Source organism: Ambystoma mexicanum, chromosome 2p (assembly GCF_040938575.1).
Source record: "Ambystoma mexicanum isolate Mex_15411 chromosome 2p, UKY_AmexF1_1, whole genome shotgun sequence".
In the NCBI taxonomy this organism is placed as follows: Eukaryota; Metazoa; Chordata; class Amphibia; order Caudata; family Ambystomatidae; genus Ambystoma; species Ambystoma mexicanum.
The window spans coordinates 366,837,411-366,858,806 of NC_090923.1; the positions used below are offsets into that span (position 1 = coordinate 366,837,411).

Here is a 21,396-nt window from a genome sequence, read left to right on the forward strand (position 1 = left end):
TTAACCAAGACAGGTCTCAGCTGCGAGCTAGTAAGGCTACACAACAAGAGAAGTTCTTAGACTTTACAGTACCTCTGGTTAGAAGAAATTGTTCCAGCTGGCTTCTGTTCATGTAAAGCGCTGCAGATCCTGCTGTTCATGAGCCTCAGTCGTGGGAACAATCGGGACGTCGTCTGGGGACTCCTGCGCTGCAATGGAAAGGTCAGCGGCAGCAATAGGCAAACTTCAATTCAGCGGTCCTTCAGTGTTTAAGCTCCTCACATCTGACAGCAAACAGCAACACTGCGGTTCTCGGATACCACTTCAGACTTTCCTTGCTTCTGGGGTCCAGCACTCTGTTGAGGTGGCTCAGGCTTGGTCAGTCCTGCATCAGGGAAGTCCGGAGGATCTTCCTAGTGCTCGGGTCCGACTTAAAAGCAACGCACACAATCTGGTGTTCCTCTCCCTGGCACCTCGGTTCCAGCAGCAGTGAAAATGCAACCAGCTTCGAGAGGCTGTCCAGGGCTTAATTTGGAGTTCATTAGGGAGAAGTCGTCCTTGCAGGGCTTCTCTAGTCGAGGCGAATTCAGAGCTTCAGCACAGCAGCAGGGTTTCACCGGGCAAACCAACGGTCCAGGAGTTGCAGCAGGCATCTCTTTCAAGTTCTTCTTCGGATTCCTTTGTCCAGTGGTCGACTGCCTTCCAAGCCAAAAAGCCTTGCGTTTTATGCAGGTTTCTCCCATTCATTCCAGCCTAGCTGTCAATCACACAGCAGGGTGGCTGTCCTTGCCGGACAGCTAGCCGGCCAATCACCTTTGGGTGCATTCCTGTAACCAAGGGGATTAAGCACCTCCCTTACTTTCTGACCTTGTGAATTCCGCCAAAGACAAAAACGAACAAAGGACCCAAACCTGGTTTGGCATGCAGAGTAAATCTCAAGGACGACCTTTCCAGCAAGAAATGGTGAAAAAGGAAGACCGGGAACATTTTGACGAAATTGGCACCCATGGGTGATTTACTGTGGCTGCGAACGCAACCCGTGGTAAAACACAATGGTAGTAAAAAGTAAACCAATGCCACCAGCCTTTAATTGTAGAAAGGGTAGCATAAAAATGTCACATGAGAAACTAGACAAAGGGGATACTAAGTAACATCTCCATCCCCTTATGGTAAGAACGTGTGTGCTGGGTTATGAAAGTAACAAAATGTAAGTAAAGTCAATTTCACTTTACTGCTCTTGGAAACAGTTTCACCAAGAGAAGTTATTTAAACCTTTAGAAATGGAAGACTTCCCTGTGCCACTGCACTGAAGGTGCTGCGTGTCACAATGTAAAAGATGATGCCTATCGAGTTTGTCAGACTCCAAAGTCTAAATCACAATAAAAATACATCTGGGAGTGAGAAAAAGGGCTTACTCTCCAGGTACAAAATTAAAAGTCCTGAAGTTCAACAAAAAGAGCTGGGGGTCTCTAAGGTAGAAGGGCATTAACGCATTTCTGAGAATTCTCCCTAACAGTAAGCATTACCACGAGTCCCACGGTAGGCCGCCGAGTGATGAAGTTGAAGCTGGACGCTTTCACGATGGAGCAGCTGCAGAACCAGTCTCCTGTTCCTTGGTCATGGTGACAAAATGAGGGACTCTTGAAGGGATGTCGCAGCAGCAGTCGAGAGAGGGTACCCTCAAAGGATTCTTCGTGCTCCAACACGGACCTGTGGTTTTGGAACCTTTTCACAGACACTAATGAAGAACTGTTACTGCCCTGGTCAATTTGCCTTGCTTACTCGGTCCCGCACTCAGCTGAGGGGACTTTAAGTGGCACCTTGCATCTCGAGGTCTAGAAGGAGTCCAAAGTTTCAGGAGTATTCGTTCTTTGGAAGACTATGCAGTACAGGATGGTCGCAGGCCCCAGGTGTTAGGAAATATTTCTTTACACCTTGCCCTCCATTTTTATGGACCCCCAAACTTTTTGCTTTTATTTTTGAATCTGAACCGAACTTTTAACAGTGCAGTGAAAGATGCCCTGCACCTAAGGAGACCAAGAACCTGTTGGAAGAAGGCAGGGCGACCAACTTCTGCTGCTGTCCTGGAAGAGCCCTGTATTGTAGGTGACCCTCAGAAGTCCTGCGAAGGAGCATCATCCCTTGGAGTGGAGGGAACATCCATTCCCGACATCTGCTCAGAGTCCTGCAAAGAAGAGCCCTCAGAAGTGACCCTGGATCACCCAGTGGCTGACCAGCTCAGAATTTGGGCTACAGTGCTGCATATGTCATCGTTCCGCGTAGAGGCCCATAACTTTGGGGGATCAGCAGTTTGTGCTACTGGACTCCTTCCTGCCAAATTCTGTGGATCCAGCCTCAAGGGAACTAGAGATAGGAAGCAAAGTCCGACCAAAACAATTGTGTCCCCTGTATCGGTGGCTGTCATCCAAAACAGCTTTCCTGCATCCAGTCCTGTGCCGAGAGTGGCCTTGCAACAAGTTCTTCTGAATTCTTCATGCTGAAGACATTGCACCCCATCTGTCGCCGGCGGAGAAGTGCTGGAACCTGCAACTACTGGGCATCAAGGACTGGAGTGGACGGCGACCTTGGACCCTCTCTTCAGAAGACCTGCCCATTCTGACGATTACAGAGGTGAGTTATAACAGTACTTACCTGAACCCATTATCTTCCCTTTAAAAGGTTGGCAACTTTTAGAAACTTTTGCAACAGTTTGGCTTTGCCATTGCTTGCTCACAGAAGCTTTCCAAAAGTGGGGGACACATTCACTAGAACATCTTGTCCGCTACCCCTAGGAACTCTTCATTGGACATCAGAAGCCCTTCACCAACTTCTTCCTCTCACAAAACTGTGGAACTTTGATGAACCTTTGGGCACAAGGCCCTGTTAGTTCTCCATTAAATTTCAGAGCCTTGCAATAAGGACACACTTCAGTCATGGTGCCGATGAGAATATGCCGGCTCATACTATAATCAGCTGGGTTGAACCGGAATGCAAGGCGACTATAATCGTGTGATTGCTGCCCACGGATTCATGTTTGAAGCAGATCTGCTGTTTCTCGTTGACGACTTTCAGCCACTCTCAGCCTGTCACGTTCATTCTGTTGGGAACGAATCAGATCTGAAGCTGCAGAACGCGATCACTCTGCTCGCAACCGTGTATCCTGAAGTCGGGCTGCACGTCGCTCCGCTGCTTCCTCTGCACTTATGTGAGCCATTCTAAATTGGAAACATCGAAATGGAATCCTAAAATATTAAGCATAGCGTGTGTTGCCTTTACGTCCAACAGATGGCGCTGTTTTTCAGAAAAAGCATGTTTATCATCTGTCACAGGTGTGACAGACATGCATAGTAGGTATATAAAAATACGCGCATATTCGAAATTTCAAAGCAACTTGTGAAATTCTTTCGGTGATTTAAGATTTTGAACAAATGAACATTTACATTTTTATTTATATAGATATATCACGGGCACATGCACTTCATGGCTTGGGGCTGGCGGGATGAGGGCGGCCGTCTGAGTAGCAGCACTTTCTGCTCAAAGTGCACCCCAAGGGATATCTAAATGTTTTCTATTGTGTTATGGGTTCCATCGTCAAGTTGAGGGAGATGTAGGGGGGGGGATAATGTTAATGTGAAAGCATACAGATATTTGGGTTTCACAGGTTCTGTTTCAAAAGTTATTAAACTTCAGGCAGAAAAACAGTGCAGACTGCTTTTCAAGCACATACTGCAACCACATCCTAGGTTTTGACCTGCGGTGACTGGGCCTCAATTCATCACAATCCAGCCATAATAGAGAACAACATTATATTCATGTCATGGAATATCCCTGGTCTCAACCACCCTATTAAGTCACGGAAAGATTGTGGCATACATGAACCGCCAGTCCCCAAGATTGGTGATGCTGTAGGAGACGCATGCTATGGGGTTCTTAATGATGGATTTGCTGCAACATGGGGCCCTCAGCAAGGCTATACTAATTATTTGTCACAATCCCGTGGGGTGATGACGTTGATACATCAAACCATCCCTTTGCAGGAAACTAAACGTAGCATAGACCCACAAGGTAGGTATGATATTCTATGGGGCGAATTAGCAGGTACCACCACAACCCTAATAAACACATGGGGCGAATACCGATGACCCCGAGTTCTATGGTCAGGTGTTGGATATCCTATTGGGGGAAACCAAGCACGTATTATTTGGGGAGGGTACTTTAATTGGATACTAGACTGTCGAGGACAGATCCAGATCCACTCAACAGGAATTAACTAATGCAGGTTAAACATAATGAGATGTGTTAAACATAATGAGATGCCTTGATTTAGTGGATGTATGGAGAGGTTGAAACCCAGACACACGTGAATACACATTCTTCAACAGTCCACGACACCCATTCGAGAATTGATTACTGGCCAATACCTGCCCCACTTATGACACAGGTAAAAGTAGATTTGCCCTCACACAATTTATGACCACTCCCCTATCATGACACTGATGTGGAACGGACAGACCGCCCCACGCCCCCTTTGGCGCAGGCCCCCTGCATGTCTATCAGACCCAATTTTCCTATTGACACTCCACAGTGACATGGTGGAATTTTTCCAAAGAAATGAAGGGACGGTACAACAACATGGCACGGTCTAGGTAGCCTTCAAGGTGTGGTGTCAGGGGAGAGGTTATCTCCATGCCTTCAGGAGCATTGAAGGAAACTAGACGTGAACTGCAAAGGGTGGAAACTGACCTTAAGAAGCTAGAAGATTAATAAAGCAACACACAGGATCGAGTCCTACACTTGGTTGTATAAAGGGGAATCCCTTGAATTTCAGGGAACTGGCAGATAGGGAGGTCCAACTGGTTTATTCTCCCATACGAGCAAGGCGATACAGGGAGGCCGATAGACCGGACGCCTTCTGGCAAATGCGGTTCGATGTGAGAAAGGAGTGCATCGTATTACGAGGATAACAAGCTCCTCTAGACTTACCCTAAATACCCGAGAAGCGATAATGAATTTCATGGGTTCTATGAATCCCTCTATTCGAAATCAGATAGCTGTTCAGCTGCAGAGCTGGAGGGCTCTCTGGACAAGATATCGCTGTTGGTGCTGCCATTGGAGGCCCGTCAGTCTATTAATCAGCGGGTGACCCACGAGGAGATAACTGATGCCATGTCACTACTGTCTAGTAAGTAACCTGGTGCGGACGGCTTGGTTATCAAATTTTACAAGGAGCTGCGTTCCACCTTTGTTTTTAACTTGGTGTGAAATATGGGAGTCGCTACGTCTCAGCCGGCTTCCCCTTTCCCTCCAAGGGGCAGTGATTACGATTTTGCTGAAGCCGCACAGATCTGCCGCTGACATGGGCTCATACAGGCCACTATACCTGAAAAAATTCGGACACAAACATTCTTGCCAAATTGCTAGCCACCCGGCTCCTCCCATATATGTCAAAGCTGGTTGACCCAGATCAGTCGGGATTCATTCTTGGGTGATCTACGGCATTCAATCAACGAAGACTGCCGTAGATCACTGTTTGGTATCATCTCACAACTCAACCCAAGCGCACAAGCGGTAGCAGTCTCACTGAACGTCGAGAAGGCTTTTGACTCTGTTTCATGGCAGTTCCTCTTCTTGGTGCTGCGGCGGATGGGATTGAGAGAATTCTTTATTTACTGGGACCACACTCTCCTATGTTTCTGCTTGGAAGCGGCACGAGACGGGGCTGCCCGCTCTCCCCACTGCTGTTCGCACTCACCATAGAGCCCCTTGCGTGTATCATGTGCCTCAAAAGCACATTTGAGGCTTGCATATAGCTGGACCACCACAAATTATCTCCCTCTATACCGATGATTCGTTACTATAAATGATAGGATGGGTTATTTATAACACGCTTAATACCCAGAGGTTTCTAAGCGCGGACTCAGGGATCAAACCTGTGTTGCTCTGTCTTGCTTCCAAGGCGAGCACGTTGCCCCTGAGCTATCCTCCCGAGACATATTAAAAACCCTGGCTACAAACAGTGCCCCAATATTGGACTAGGTGCACAGGTTCACCATCTACTCTGGATATCATACCAACAAAGCTAAATCAGAGCTATTTCCGTTTAACGGTGCCACTACTGCTCCGCCTTACTTGGCAGTACTTCGATGTGTCCAGGACAAACTTAAGTACTTAGGCATAGTGATTACGCACCAGCATCACTCCCTAATGGCTGAAAACCACAAAAAATATTTACAAACACTGGGAGACAAACTGAACCTATGGACTAGGATTCCAAACTCACTATACTACAGGCTCTCGCTTTTAAAAAATATTGTGGTTCCCAAATTACTATACTACTTTACCAATATACCGGTCTGGCCGCGCGTTTTTTTGATAAGCTGCAATCACTGGCAATGGGCCCTGCATGTGGCACTGGAACTCTGCATATCAGATGGGAGGCCATGACCAGGCCATACAAGCAAGGTGGGTTACAGGCCCCAGACTTCGAGCTGTACTATGAGGTGTCACAGGCGCAGTACGTCGGATACTGGTACTCCCTGCAAGACCGGCTGATTCATAAGGCAGAGGAGTACAGCGCCTCCCTGTCGAGCCTACGCACTATAGTTCTGGTCAATCGGCACGCAGACACATCCACGTTCGATACGGTTCGCACAATGGTGAACGATTGGGCCAGAATTTTCAAGAGGCTGGGCGCCTCCACACCATACGCTGAGGCACTCCCGCTCTGGTGTTGCCCGGGACTCTCCCCAACATACGATAAGGACATACAAAAAGGGTGGGACCCCGACAGCACGCCGACACTGCGTGATCTCTTCTCTGAAGGCTCTTGTTATTCACACAGATTTTCCTGAAAAACTGGGTAATAGCCCAATCAAATCACCACAATTACATTACAATTAGAGCAGCAGTCAGGGGGTGCTGGCCCGTCGTTCCCGATTGAGCCCAACGAATGTGATGTATTGGGTATTGTGGTCCGAGGTGGGAACCCCAGAGGGCTGGTGTCCAGATTATATAAGCAATTTCAAGAAGCTCCGATTCAACCTCAGAGTGTTAAGGAAAGGGGGAGGCAGATTTGGGCAGGTCGGTAGAGGATGCTCAGTGGCTCCGGTGGTGTCGCTTAACCAAGGAGGTATCCCTTAATGCCAGACACAGACTTATACAATTTAAGATACTCAATAAGTTACACTACTGATGTTGATGCCATAAAGATGTGGAAATCTGTATCTGAGGAAATATGTCTTGCACTGCACTAAAAGATTCAAATTAAAAAGAAATAAAATACAATTAAAACAAAAAGAGTATGGAGGAAAGCATGTTTCCATAAAATAAGGTAAAAACGCAATGAAGAGTGTTCCCATCGTCAGAACAAAAAGAATGAATGATGGGAAAAAGACTCCACTTCTTCAGGAAAAGGGTTCAAATTCCAGCAAAAAGTGCTGGGGGTGTCACTAGGAGAGGGGATTAAGCATAAAACGGATAAATCTCCCTAACATCAACACATTTACCCAGCCCATACAGAATCGTTTTTAAAACGGGTATTCAAATCTTCAGTAAAGAAAGCGCTCACTTTAACTGTTCACTCAGCTTTGGATCCACGTCAGTCCTTCAGGCAGCAGGAGGCTCATCAGGAAGCATGCAGAAAAAGATGGCACCATTCTCATACTATGGAGAGGAACTATTCATACTAACTGAAATAAATATGAACCTACAAAGATTTGTTTTTTTTAAAAAAAAAACACATTTTAGTGCAGTGCTGAAAAAACCTGAACTCATTTCCTTGAAATGCCAAGTGCCCTAACTGGTAGAACATTCAGTTTGCATTAGCAACTGGAAAAATTAAGTTTAAAAAAAAAAAATTCACAAACCTTGCATGTTAAAGACCTTGTGCAGGGCTTCTTTGTTTCTACATCAACAACACCACAGTGTATATCAGGATCGAACTCCCTTTCTGAAAAATGTGTACAAACAGGCCATTAAAGAAGAGGGAGAGCAACCCCGGAAAATGTATTCTTAGAATTACAACTATTAGCAGAGTTTAAGTTGTACAGATTACCAGAAACATGCAATATGTAATCTTTTATAAAATAAGTATTTTGCACTGTCCTTTCAAACCAAATAATTCAAACCATGGTAAGACGAAGAAACAGTTCACACATTTTGGAGTAACACATGTAGGGCCCGATTCCAGTATTTTATAATGGCGCAACCCCATAGGAAAATGTTCCATGAATCAGGCCTTTTGTAATTCGACCGCTGCACAAAACGCTTAGCAATTGCACCATTTTGGACAGTACTAGAAATATGTCAAGGCTACAACAGAGAACCCAAAGACAAAGTGCCATGTCCTCACTGTACCTCAACCCAACAAAAATGTAAAGAGCCCTGGAGATGGAAGGATGGATTGTTGCGTCTGGAACGGTTGGGTTATCACTAGGAAAATGCAGAAATTAAAGGCAGTCACTTCTATTGCCAACAAGTGGGTAGAGGGCAAAACAAACAAAAACTAGTAGCAGGATGAATCGAGCCTAGCAGTGAAACTTCTGTACTGGAGATACTTTCCAATAAGCAGTGAATGCAGAAGGCACGTAGGGGATCCAGGTGGCTCCTTGCTGGTTACACAACTTACAAAACATACGCTACTGAATGTGCATGGCTTCAAATGAAGTACAGAAGGAAGGAAGCGAGCTGAAACCCCCTGTCACTAAACCACAATTTGGAAATTCAACAAGATGAGGATCTCAGCCCTTTAATCTATCAGTGTACTATATAAAAAATCCTTGAGGTTCTGCATTTGCTTGAGGAAATTGATATTTTCAATGAGTGTTCACGGAACGGTTAAATTAGGGTAGAACAAATATTAACCATAGATGCAGTGTTCATAATTGCCAGGAGCTGGGAGCTATTTAGCTCCAGGTTATAGCCAAGGGGGAGCCTGGTCAGCTTGAAACCTACAACTACGAAGAGCTACTTTTGACTCCTGTGGCAAATGGTGTTATACATTCCCACATATAGCATAGCTAGGTTTGTATATCGAGGAGAAGAACAAGTTACTTACCAACTGGTAACTTTCTTTCGACTGGATGTTCCTCCAACGTATTCCACATCTTTGACATGTAACGTCCACAGCAGTGCTGCTTCGGAAATTATTTCGGCAGAGGGCGTCCTGCATCGGGTCGATGTCCCTCGAAGGCCTCCGCCGAGGGCGACGTCAGCAGATGTTATAAATAGGACGCACAGCGCCCGTAGCCTCAGTTTATGTTTTTTCCTCCATAAGATGTAACATGCTTCTACACGACTGTTTGACTGCACATAGTCGCGCAGAGACGCAAGTTGCAATAGCATAGGAAATTCTTCAGAGGGGCAGGCTGGGAGGGGGATGTGGAATATGTTGGAGGAACATCGAGTCGAAAGAATGTTACCAGTTGGTTAAGTAACTTGTTCTTCGAATGGATTGCGTCCTCCAACCTATTCCACATCTTTGACAGACTCCCAAAGCAGTATCAGTGAATGGAGGGAGAAGAATTTAGAACACCCAATCAGATAGCAGAATAAAGGACCTCTTTACCAAAGGCTATATCCTGACCATGGAGCGTTTCCATGGAGTAATGCTAAAAGGTGTGGATGGAAGACCACAGTGCTGCGTCACAAATATTCCTAATAGGAACCCCCCTCCTCTGCAGGGCTGTGGATGTAGCCACGCCTCTAGTGGAGTGAGCTCTCAACCCCTACGGAGGAACCTTGCCCGCCAATCTGTAACATTCGGTAATGGTGAGGATAATGCACCTGGACAAAGTCTGTTTAATAACAGCCTGACCCAATTGGTGTCCAGTGTATCCCACAAAAAGCTGGCCGTTCACTCTGACCCTGGACATCCTAGAGATATCAAAGCTATCCTAGGGTCCAACCTATGAATTCGCTCCTCTTCCTTACCAGGATGAGTGGGAGGATAGAAAGCAGGAAGTACCACTTTCTGGCTCAAATTCAGACACTACCTTAGGTGGGAAGGACGGATTTACCCTCAGTACAACCCTATCCTTGTGGAACACAATAAAGGGTGGCTTAGATGAATGTGCCTGCAATTCACTCACTCTACGATGTAACTGCAACCAAGAAAACAGTCTTGAAAGATAAGAGTCTCAAAGGACGAGAGTGCAGCGGTTCAAACGGAGCACCCATCAGGAATTTCAAGATCAAATTCAGACCCCAAACTGGCACCTGAAACGGGGACAGCAGGAACACATTTGTGAGCCCTTTTAGAAATTGGGAAATCAAAGAAAAAAAGGAACATTCTTCAGACGAGTGCTTGAAAATAAACAGAGCCGCCAGGTAACCTTTAATGGAAACCCCTGTAGGCCAAAGAAAGCAAGAAAGAACACTGAAAAAGATGGACATTGTTTCCCCTGCACCAGTCGCAAAACTTAAGCCAACAGTACAGGGATTTGGTCGCCGGCCGCCTGGCCGAAAGCAACACCTTCATCACGTCATCCGGGAGGTCCCAATCGTTCTATCTCAACCTTTCAGAAACAAAGCGTGAAGGTTGAAAGTATTGACCTCTGAATGGAGAAATTCCCCCGCGGCGCTCGCGTTTCAGAGAGTAGCTCCTCTCTTTGGGGAAGACGACGTGGAGGGCAGATGGGCATTTCTAGAAGGTCCGGGTACCACACTCTCCTGGCCCAATCTGGAGCAATGATGATCATGAGGGATCCGAACCTCTGCAACCTCCTTAGTACCCGAGGGATGATTGGGACCGCAGGAAATGTGTACAGAAGTGGGAATGACCAATCCACGACAAACTCATCCCCTAAGGCTCCTCTAGGTGGAAATTCCCTTGAGCAAAATATCTCGCACTTCCAGTTGGCACCGGTCGCGAACTGATCCACTTGAGGGGTTCCCCAAAGGGCGAAGATCTCCTAAATGACTTCCTGAATCAACTCCCACTCGTGGGAGACCGTGCTCTGCCTGCTCAGAGCGTCCGCCACAGCATTCTCCTCTCCGGCTAGATGAGCTGCAGAGAGGGAGACTCCTTGCTGTATCGCCCCAGAACCAGAGCTGCATCGCATCTTTGCACAATGTGAGTGACCTCACCCCCCCGCCCCCCCCTTTTTTGTTGAGGTAATGCATGGGCACCGTGTTGTCCATCATGATTAGGCCACTTTTCCCCCTGCACAGACGGCAGAAAAGCCTTCAGGGCCAGCCTGATGGCCCTCAGCTCCAAAAGGTTTGTGGATTTTGGGCTCCGACGGAGACCAACGACCGCTAGCAGTCAGACCGTTGGCATGAGCTCCCCCCTCCATCAGATTCCCTTTGCTGGCCCACCACACAAGATTCTGCGAGACCGAGAGCAGAATCTGAATGGGATCCGACATCTTGCCAGAGAATTGCGACCACTGCATCTTGAGAACCCATTGAACTTGTTCAACCAACGCAAGTGCAAGATGGGTCTCAGTCCCCAGTCTTTCTTTGCAATCAAAAAATATGGGGAGTACCATCGCTTGTTCCTCTCCGCCACAGGGACTAGTTCTATAGGATTGTTGTGAGGCTGCTTTAGGAAAGGAAGGCAGTAGCCATGGGCTATTGTATCCAGAACCCACAAATCCGAAGTAATAGCTTGCCATTCCTCGGTCTGCCCCCAACCGGTGAAAAATGAAACATGGCGTCAGCTATTTTGGAGCGGCTGTGGCAACGCCTGAAGGCAAGGAGGCAGCTGCCTGGGCGGCTTTGGCACCTCTACTTCCCCATCCACCAAGGGTACCTTTTCAGTGTCCCCTGTGATTAGCGGCTCCTCTCGTTCTACCAAAAGAGTAGTAACGAAAGGAACCCCCTCTCCACTGGTGTCACCCTAGTACCAAAAGGCTGAGGTTGACGCACAGCTGCTTTGGAGGTCTGCAGCCTCTCAAGGCTCTACTCAGCTTTGCTGCCAAACAAATAAGAACCATCAAAGGGCATGTTCAGAAAACAGGCTTGCACATCCGGAGCAATAACCGACTTCTGCAACCACGCAAACCTGCATATCACGGTGATCGTAGCCACGGACCAGCTTACACTATCAGCCGTGTGCAACCCAGACTGAAGAAATTCACACATGGCATCCCTGCCATCCTGCCCAAGAGCAAGGAACCCATCCCTTTCTTCCCCCTCGGGGATATGCTCAGCTGCTAGAGAGAATTCCACATAGTGTGTGAAAACCTTCCCAAAGCAAAGTGGAGTTGGCCAACTTCAGTGCCATAGTCCCCACAGAAAATACCTTGCATGCCCAACCATCGAAGCAGTTATTGTCCCCATCAGGAGGGATGGTAGGGAAGGCCACCTGCCTCGAGTTGGCCGTAGCCGCCTGAACCACCAAACTCTTGGGAGTGGGGTGAGTGGATAGGTAGCTGGGGTCGCTACTAAATGGGCAGTATTTATTAGTTAATGACTTGTTGACCGCTGGAAGAGCCTCCGGGGTCTGCCAAGTAGCCGCCACCCTTTTTTTGCAATGCCAAATGAAAAGGCAACACTGGGTGAGTGGATGGACCCTGATCCAAAATATCAGTCAGGTCATCCTGATCAAATGCCACTGGAGGACCGGACCACTCGAGAATCTAAATCTAGACATCAACCTCCTATAGGAGGATTCAGCATGAGCCCCAGGCTCTGGCCTACCAACCTCCACCTCAGGAGATGTGTCAAGGCCACTAATCATGCAACGACTGACGCAACTCCAACTGACTGTCTTCCGAAAAGACCATGTCAGGAGCGTCCCGAGTTTGAACAGGTTCAAGCTCCATAGCTGACCCCTCCACAGCCTCATAAATATCATGCAGAGAATGAAAGAACTCCTTCCTAGGGACAGGAGCGGCCCTGGAGTCCACAACCAGCCTTACAGTCTTGGATGAAGCCTCTCTTGGAGGATCCACAGTACCAAGGGCCTCCACCGGCAAATTCGGGCAAAAACTGCCACAAAGGCGGCGAGGGCGCCGAGGGCTCAGAGGGCTGGATCGAAGGCAAAGCTCTGACAGCTGCACTCGATGGACACTGCGCCCTAGGTATAGATGCCGACCTCAAGCCCTTTCCAGATTTCTGCGGTTTTGCTGGGGACAAAGACCGAGACCTGGAATGTCTCTGGTGATCCACCAGAGCCTTGTCCGAACGGGACCTCAATGGTTCCCGATGTGAATCGCGGTGAGTGCCGAAGGCGCGCAAGCATCGGACCAAGACCGTTCCCTGCTGGCTTCGTCCAAAGGCGCGGACAGAACTGTGCCCTGGGATAAAAAAAAATATATATGTCGCCAGCATTTGCTCTGTGAATGCCTCCCATTCCTCAGGAGTTGAGGATTTAGTGGGACAAGCCACTTTCCTTGTGTAGCCATCATCTGTCGAGGATGGGAAAGGCGACCGGTGACGCCGCTTCCGGGAATGCCGAGACAAGGAAGAGTGGCGGAACCCCCTCCGGGACCGAGATCCCAGAGATTCCTTCCAACGAGGAGAGTCGCCCCTCTAATCGTCAGTGGAAATAGCCGTAGATTTCTTGGATTTACGAGGTTTAGAAACCCGACCTACCTGGAACTTCCCCTTACGCTCCTGCAAGGCCTTGGCAGTCAATGACTGGCACTTTGAGCAGTCATCGGGATCATGACTTTCACGCCCTGACACCAGAAGCAGATGCAGTGCAGGTCCGTAATCGACATTTTGGACTTACAGTCCTGGCATGTCTTAAACCCAGACCGCGGAGTTGGAGGGGTAGAAGATGAAGACATTTTCTTCAAATCATATTTATAACATCCGGTGACGTCACCCTCGACGGAGGCCTTCAAGGGACATCGACCCGACACCACTGATGCAGGAAGCTCTCGGCCGAAAACATTTCTGAAGCAGCACAGCTGTGGACATTACATGTCAAAGATGTGAAATACTTTGGAGGACTCAATCCATTAAAATACAGAATTCACGCAAGGATACTTGGAGAATATTGGATAATATAAAATTGACAAAAAGTTAAGAGTCTGCATCTTGCGCATTGTGAGATTTGCTGTGCGCTATGTACTAGCTCCTGCCTAACTGATTATGCCGGATACCAAGAAGCTACGTTTTGCTCCTGGTGAACAAATCCCAATTTAGACCCCTATAAAACCTATACAAGAAGAACCATCTTTTAGGTCCCAAACAATACGAAAACGCTAAAATCTATGCTCTCAAATAATGTGTGGTACAGGAGTATAATTCATTTTAATAGCATTTGTTTTACATTGTAGGAAAAGGGATTTTGTCATCACCAATTTCTCCATACTGTTAGGGAGAATTTTCATTTTCTGTGCCAATGCTCCATAACCCGAGACTCACCCAGCACTTTTGCTGGACTCTAGGATTTTTTTCTTTTAACCGGTTCTCCTGAGTGAGTGGAACTTTTGCCCACTCATTCTTTTTTTGCTCCGACATGGGAACCCTGTATAACCACTTTTATGTTTTCTCTTTACTTTAATGGAGTCATGCATTCCTCCATGTATTTTGCTACAGGCATCTGTAATTGAGTTTTGCAGCACACGGCACCCTATGTGCTGTGTTGCTGGGGCATCCCTTGGACTTCACTTGATTTTATTTTCCCATTAGAACATAAGAGTAAGTAAAGTTACTCACCGTAGTGACTGGAGTACTCAGTCCTTCGTCCCCTTTCCTCCATCCTTGTGGACGTCCTCCAACATGGGGACGGTACCTGAACCTTTGGCAGTGAAAAATGTAACTTCCAGTTTAAATTTAGTATAGCACGTGGGGGCACGGCTTCGGGAGTGGGAATGCCCTGCCGAGGCCATGCCCTCCGGCGCCTCACCTCCGTCTCCTTTGAACACATTGGATGCTTAGATAACTGGCTATGCTCATTACCTATTAGGCATACTAGCGGGGGAAAGGCGGGTGGAATGTATGGAGTTAAGGGGAAAAAGGACTGAGCACGCTAGTCCATACAACTTTAATTACTCATACTACCCATCCTCTTTCCTCGAGCCGTGAGTGATTCAACCGAAAAAGACCATAGGGTGGAGCCGCGACAACCTGCCCCATATCTAGGACGAAGCTAAAAGGTTCTTCAGTACTGCCTGACCAAACTATGCATCGCGCCTGGAGCTGGTGTCCGCGAGTATTGCTTACAGAAGGCCGGAGTGGGCCAAGTAGCCGCCTTGCTGATGACATCCCAAGACGCATGTCTCTGCAGTGCGACAGCCATGGTCTTGGCTCTGAACGCATGGGCATGAGTTCCCCTCTGGAACAGGCTTGCCAACGGCCGTGTACGCCTCCGAAATAGCCTGAACCATCCAATGGGCAATGGAGGTCTTTGAAGCCTCAGAGCTGGGGAAAGAGCCCCCAAAGGTCAGGAAAAATGCCTCGGATTTTGTCAGAGAGAAAACTTTAGGACCCTCTTGAGGTCCAAGGAATATAGGGCCCTCTGCCTCAGACTGTGGGTGCTCAAGAAGACCTGGTCGTTGTGAAACGTGGTGAAGGGCTTGTACGAAGACCATGCCTGTAGCTCACCAACCCTGCACGCAGACGTGAGAGCCACCAATAAAACTGCCTTTAGTGTCACTAAGCGAATGTTCACATCGGCTCGAAAGGCTTGCATTGCAAAGCTGCAAGAACCACACTGAGGTCCCAGACAGGATGCGGCCTATGCACCGGAGGAAAAAGCCTAGACAACACATTAAGGTGGGCTTGAAACAACAGGTTGGCTGGCGAAAACACATGCATAAGGGAATTGTAAGCCCCAATGGCCGCCAAATAAGTGGGACAAGTATCCACTGAACTCCAGAACGAGCCAGGTGTGCTGAAAAAGCCAGTACGTCATCCAGAGGACAGGTGACAGGGTCCAGCACCTTGTCACGAGCCCAATGACAGAACCTAGTCCATCTACTCTTATACTGGGATCGAGTCAAGGCCCTCCTGGCATGCTGAATGATGTGCCAGTTATCTGAAAAATTGAGCATGCTGAAGCTTCAGCTTGTCAGGAACCAGGCCGCAAGCATCAGCCTGGCTGGGTCCGAATGTTCCACTTTCCTTTCCTGCTGGGGATCAGAAGACGGGCAGGACCCTGGGAGCACAACTGCAGCAGATCTGAAAACCAGGTTCTCGAAGGCCAGTGGGGTGCAACCAGGATGAGGCTGCAACCCACTGAAGCCCCGAACATGCCAGGGGGTCCATTGGAGCAGAAGGATGGGCGGGAACACAGAACACCTGTGTGCGGCTGCGCCAACAGATCTGGAAGGCATCTCCCAGTGACCCCTGACCTGCCCATGAAGCAAACTGGGGGGCACTTGGTATTCCGATGAGAAGCAAACAGGTTCAGGTCAGCAAACCCCCAAAGATGGTACAGGGACAACAAGGAGTTGTTGTGCAACTCCCACTCGTAGCTTTTGAAACCCCAAGCGGCTCAGCTGGTCCTTTTCTACATTGCTGTCCTCCGGAAGGTGGACTGCTGAAATCCAAATCCCCCTCTGACAGGGCTCAGTTGCAGATTCATACTGCCTCCATGTAGGGGTGCGGGGGCAAACTGTTGCCGCACTGCTTGTTCAGGTAAAACATCGTAGTAGAATGTTCTGGCCTGACCAGGACCGACGCCTTGAGGGACAGGCCCACTGCCCTAAGCTCAAGCAGATTGATATGCAAGAGGGTTTCTGTCCTGGACCATGCACCATGAATCGCATAGCCCTCCAGAGTAGCCACCAGCCTGAAAGGAAGGTGTCTGCAACCACAAGGGTAGGCTCTGCTCGGGTGAAGGGGGCTCCCACTGAAACATTGCCCTCCATCAGTGAAGATCGGGCCGCAGGAGCGGAGGTATTGGCGAAGAGGGGAGTTAAGTAGCCAGTCTGCAGAATACTCTGTTTTCTCTGGTATGAGCAGTGTTTTCTCAGTGCCTATTCAACGTTGAAGGCGCCACCTGCTATTTCCTGCATTACCTCATTTCATCCGCGCGAGCCGGGAAGTGGCGAGTTAAGTGGCCAGTGTCTGCAGTCTGAGGGCTGTGGCATGGCCACAAGGTGCTGGTTGGCCTCACCACTCTGACCTAGGTGGTCCTGGCCGCCCTGCATATCCGGAGCGATTAGTGGCTGCATTATACTTGCGTAATAGTACACGCCAGCAACAAACTTTTGAGACCCTAAAATTCTCCGAAATTGGTTTTCCCAGAGACTGGCAGGATATTTCCCTTTGATCTAGGATTCCTCTCAGCTGTGAATTTGCCCCACCATGTTGTTAATGGGACCGTAACCGGCCTAACGGCTTTTTTTTTTGCTACAGAGTATACCCAACGACTGCAGGGATACTGCCACCCTTTGATCTGGGCAAGCTACTTTCTTAAAATGTGTTGATTTACACACCACATTCAAATCTGTTAGTTTCCTCCTGCCCTAACACCAAACTGTGTCCACCACTTGCTTCGACTATTAATATAACCATCTGATCCCGCTCTACTTAGTCAAGGTTGCTCCACTTTGCCACGAGTGGTTACAGTGATTGCTGGGTTCCATTGGCTGGACCTCCAAGCAAGCATGTGATCGGGCCTGCAAAGTCAGGCCAAGAGCACCACCTGGGCTCCGAAATGTCTCTGGCTCCGGCTGACCTGCATGTCAATGTTCCCCTCTCTGGCCGCAACAGCCAGGTGTTCCAGACCCCGCAAGTGTCTTCATCACTGTGTCGGTTCTCTCCTCATCTTATCAGCACGGAGACGCTGTGCCAGGTGCTCTGTGTGCGGGGGGTGAAATACAGGGCATACAGTACCTCAATCCTAAACTGGACAAAAAGTTTAACCCAGCCACGCTGCCCAATATGGATACAGCGTTTCCTGCTAATGCGCAAACTGAAATAATCAGGAACACCTTCATTAAACCTTTAGCTCCCTTTAAGACCCCTCCAGCAAACTCTGCTTTTCTGCCTATTGCTGGACAACACTTTCTGAAAACTGCGGCAACAAGTACTTAACTGAAACCTTTCCCCCGGTCAGTAGTAAGGCGATGTTGGATCACTCAGTAATGTCTGTTCATGATAACCTTGGTGGGCATAAAGATCTTAGACATTAGTATCACATTTTCTGACCAAGCTGTGGAACACTACGCTATCCTGGAGCCAACGCTGTTTGACAAAGCAGACCATGTTATCCAACAAACGTGCGACGCATCGATGCCTGGCTCCCCTTCGGATCTCACCAATTTCATGGCTAAGTACTATATCACCAATGAACCCGATGGCTATGCCCGGGCCCATGCTGATCTCTCCCTCGAGGTTGGTGATCAACATGAAAATCCTGCCATGCATAACACCCTAAGGAAAGTTGACGAAAGAATCTGCCTGACCCACCCGACGGTCTCTGCCCTCAACATGGTTTTGAGCTCTTTCGTATCTCTATGAAAATATATGGGCTGTGCAAAAGTCAACTAATTCCTTGTTAACAGAGGTGAAAGCTAAATTGTATTTTATTGGATCTGAGATGCGCTTCCATTCAATAGGATTTGGCCAGGATGTCTTGGGAGTTCCTCCTGGGGGGCCAGATACGAGGTCTGCTAATGTGGAGGATAATTGAAATTTCAATATAACAACTTCATCGGTTACTGAACAGGCCACCCATTAATGGCATTCCTCCTGTACCAAAGCAGTGCCCCCACCATGGACAACTTCATCCAGCAAGCAAGCATCAGGGCTGCCCCAACGATGGACCCGACAGATGAACCCTCCGTACCTGTGCAAGATCCTCCGGATTCTGGGGCAGCTGCTGAGGAGCCGCTCACCAATAAACCGCCCCAAGGGAAAGACACCAAACCCATTAAGAAAATACCCTTGCAGTGAAGGAATCCGCAAAGAACTCCAAGATTGAACTAGAAACCCCTTTTCCGCACCAATATGCATCTGCTCCTGGAGGAGGGTTCTCCACTACAACCGGCGACCATTAAGATCTCAACTACTGATTCTACTGCACAGACTGACCCTGGACCCTGTGAACCTGCCTGCATGCTTACCCCTTCCAAATGGGGTGATGGGTCTGTCTGCTCTAACAAGGTTGAGGGTGGGATCATCTTGAGAAGCTGACGCTTCAATGTTAAGTCACTCACCTGTAGTGGGATACACTGGGAATTATGCTCCTAGTGTTGCCTCTCTGCTGTTGTCTACCACCCTGGCTAATCAGCCGCTCTGACTCTACCCCCCCATTTCCATTAATTGGGCTGGTGGTTTTTGTATGATTGACAAACTGAGGAAAGTGGGGAGTATGCCTGGACCCCGTCCAATTGCAAATCAACTGGAGGGTAGAGAGGGGATACTGCTAAGTAGACGGGACTCAGGAGATTGCCGAGATAGCTCAGAAATTAGCAGACCCAGGCCTAGGGTACTGGGCCACTGTTCCCTGAAACAGCGGTTGGGGTGGGGGGCTAGTTCAGACCTTGAGTATGTACACATCAAATCTTTATCCAACTGTAGCGGTGGGTGTGGGCCATCTGCTGCAACATCTGCATGTACCGACCATCTATTTGCCATGGGATCGCTCTCCAGAGTGCCCCGCCTCACAAAGGCGGAAATCGTATAGCATCTTGCAGCATGCAAGAGGGTCTGATGTGACAGGGGAGAGGCCTTACGGGAACCCTGGAGGGAGGAGAACTGAATCATTGGTGGGTAAAAAGGAGCCCTGACTTAAAATGTCGAGTGTCCTTGGCTCCAACATTCCAGTTTGCCTCAATCGATCCAATATCCTGTTGCTCTTTGCTAAAATTCCGTCCCTGGGTCTTCTTTGCTCTTCAGACATTGATAGAGTGACTTTCCCGGATAGGAGTCACCCGGATACCAGCATTATCTACCTTAACTCCGCTCTGGTAAAGGAACGTGTCTTTTCCCAGCAATCCTGCCTTTTAGACCCAGGCTTTCAAGTCAGCCCCATTAGGTTGGAGTTGGGGGGGGTTCTTGGGGTCGCAAGAAAAATTAAGCATTGTGGTCCGACCATTTGGGGATGAGACCAGTAGAGCTGGTACGGTCGCTGAATGGGAGCATGTGAGCAAAACTGATTGGGCAGCAGTTATATCACCTTTGTGGCGAAAGCCAATGCCATAATTGACTGAGCGCTTTGTGTACGGGTTGTAGAGAGAGAACACTGCCTTAAATCCTGGAACACCCGTGGGAGCAGGCACCCATTCACCCATGTCCTGGATGGCTTCCAAGTGTTTAATCCAACCAGCAAAACCTAGTACTGGGGCGATAGCATCTGGAGGATTGTTAATTGCAGTAGACACCGCCTTCGGTCTGACAGGAATTTCTCTTGAAAATGTACCCTTTGGCGCCATAGGGGTGGCTATCTGTTCATCTGACTGTGTACTGAAGTTTCTGCTAACATACTGGCATACGGGAATTTAAGAGATTACCCTTTTTGTAAAGGCAGTGAGTGCACTGATGAGTGGTCTTCTGGTCACTCAACTGGCAGAGTCATTGTAGCGGGGGATTTTAATGCTAATTGTCTGTTCCAAATCTCTGCCTGGGAATTGTGTGACTCTGTAGTGGACAGTGTGCCATTGACCACCAAATGCCAAGCTGGAAGAGATTGGTATCTGGGTCCAGAGGTGCTTGGGCTGCAACCAGTTTTCCAGTACTCTCAGCCAAAAATTGGATCAAACTACCCGCAGAATTCAGAATTGACCCAGTTTTCCTCTCATTTCGGAAGAAAATAAAAACTTGGCTCTTCTCCCAGTCTAACTGACCATACTGCCTCACTTACCTCTGAACCACCCTTGCTACCCACCGACATGACCTCAGACCTATGACACCTGTCTGAATTAATTCTGCTCATACACCAGACCCTTGGTGCATTTGTATGTTATGTACACCTTACTGTAAATTGTACTATATTGAATACTGTATAACTTTGTAAATTTATTTCTTTGCACTGTGCCCTTTTGTATATTGTATCATATTATGTATACTGTAACTATGTATTCAAGAAATGTGCCCAGTTACCTCTGGGTCAGGCGTGCTATATAAGCAAATAAAACAAACAAACCTCTTTGTGGGCAAGATATCAAATCAGTTACATGAGGCAGATTGGCATACCTGGCATAGAGGGAGCAGTTCCTGTCTAAGGGACTACATTTACATTGATGACTACTTGTCCAACTGCTGTGTATCATAATCTATGTAAGAAAAACTGTAGTGATCAGTCTATTCTGACGAAGGTCTTTGATATTGTATCGACTATCAGAGAATTTAATAGTCAGCTGCACAACCACTAATTCGGCAGGCAACACAATCCGCTGGTCCGATTCCAGAATTCACATTCTAAATCAAATCCTTAGTGTTATTATGACCACTACTACTCTGGACTGGAAAAATCAATGACTAATGCAAATGGGTCCCAGAGTTTTATTGCGATCTGGTATCTGGGGTGCGTTCTCAACCTGGATTTAAGCCAAATAGACCAGTTAGACC

The 21,396-nt window shown here is 48.0% G+C and overlaps 1 protein-coding gene across 1 annotated transcript in view; it reads right to left on the reverse strand.

The window, feature by feature from the left end:
* ATXN7 (ataxin 7) overlaps positions 1-21,396 on the reverse strand; it is a 950,731-nt gene that overhangs the window by 339,098 nt on the left and 590,237 nt on the right. The window contains exon 6 of the mRNA XM_069643713.1: positions 7,845-7,927. Coding sequence (XP_069499814.1) covers positions 7,845-7,927 — 83 coding nt within the window. The remainder of the gene's footprint in view (positions 1-7,844; positions 7,928-21,396) is intronic.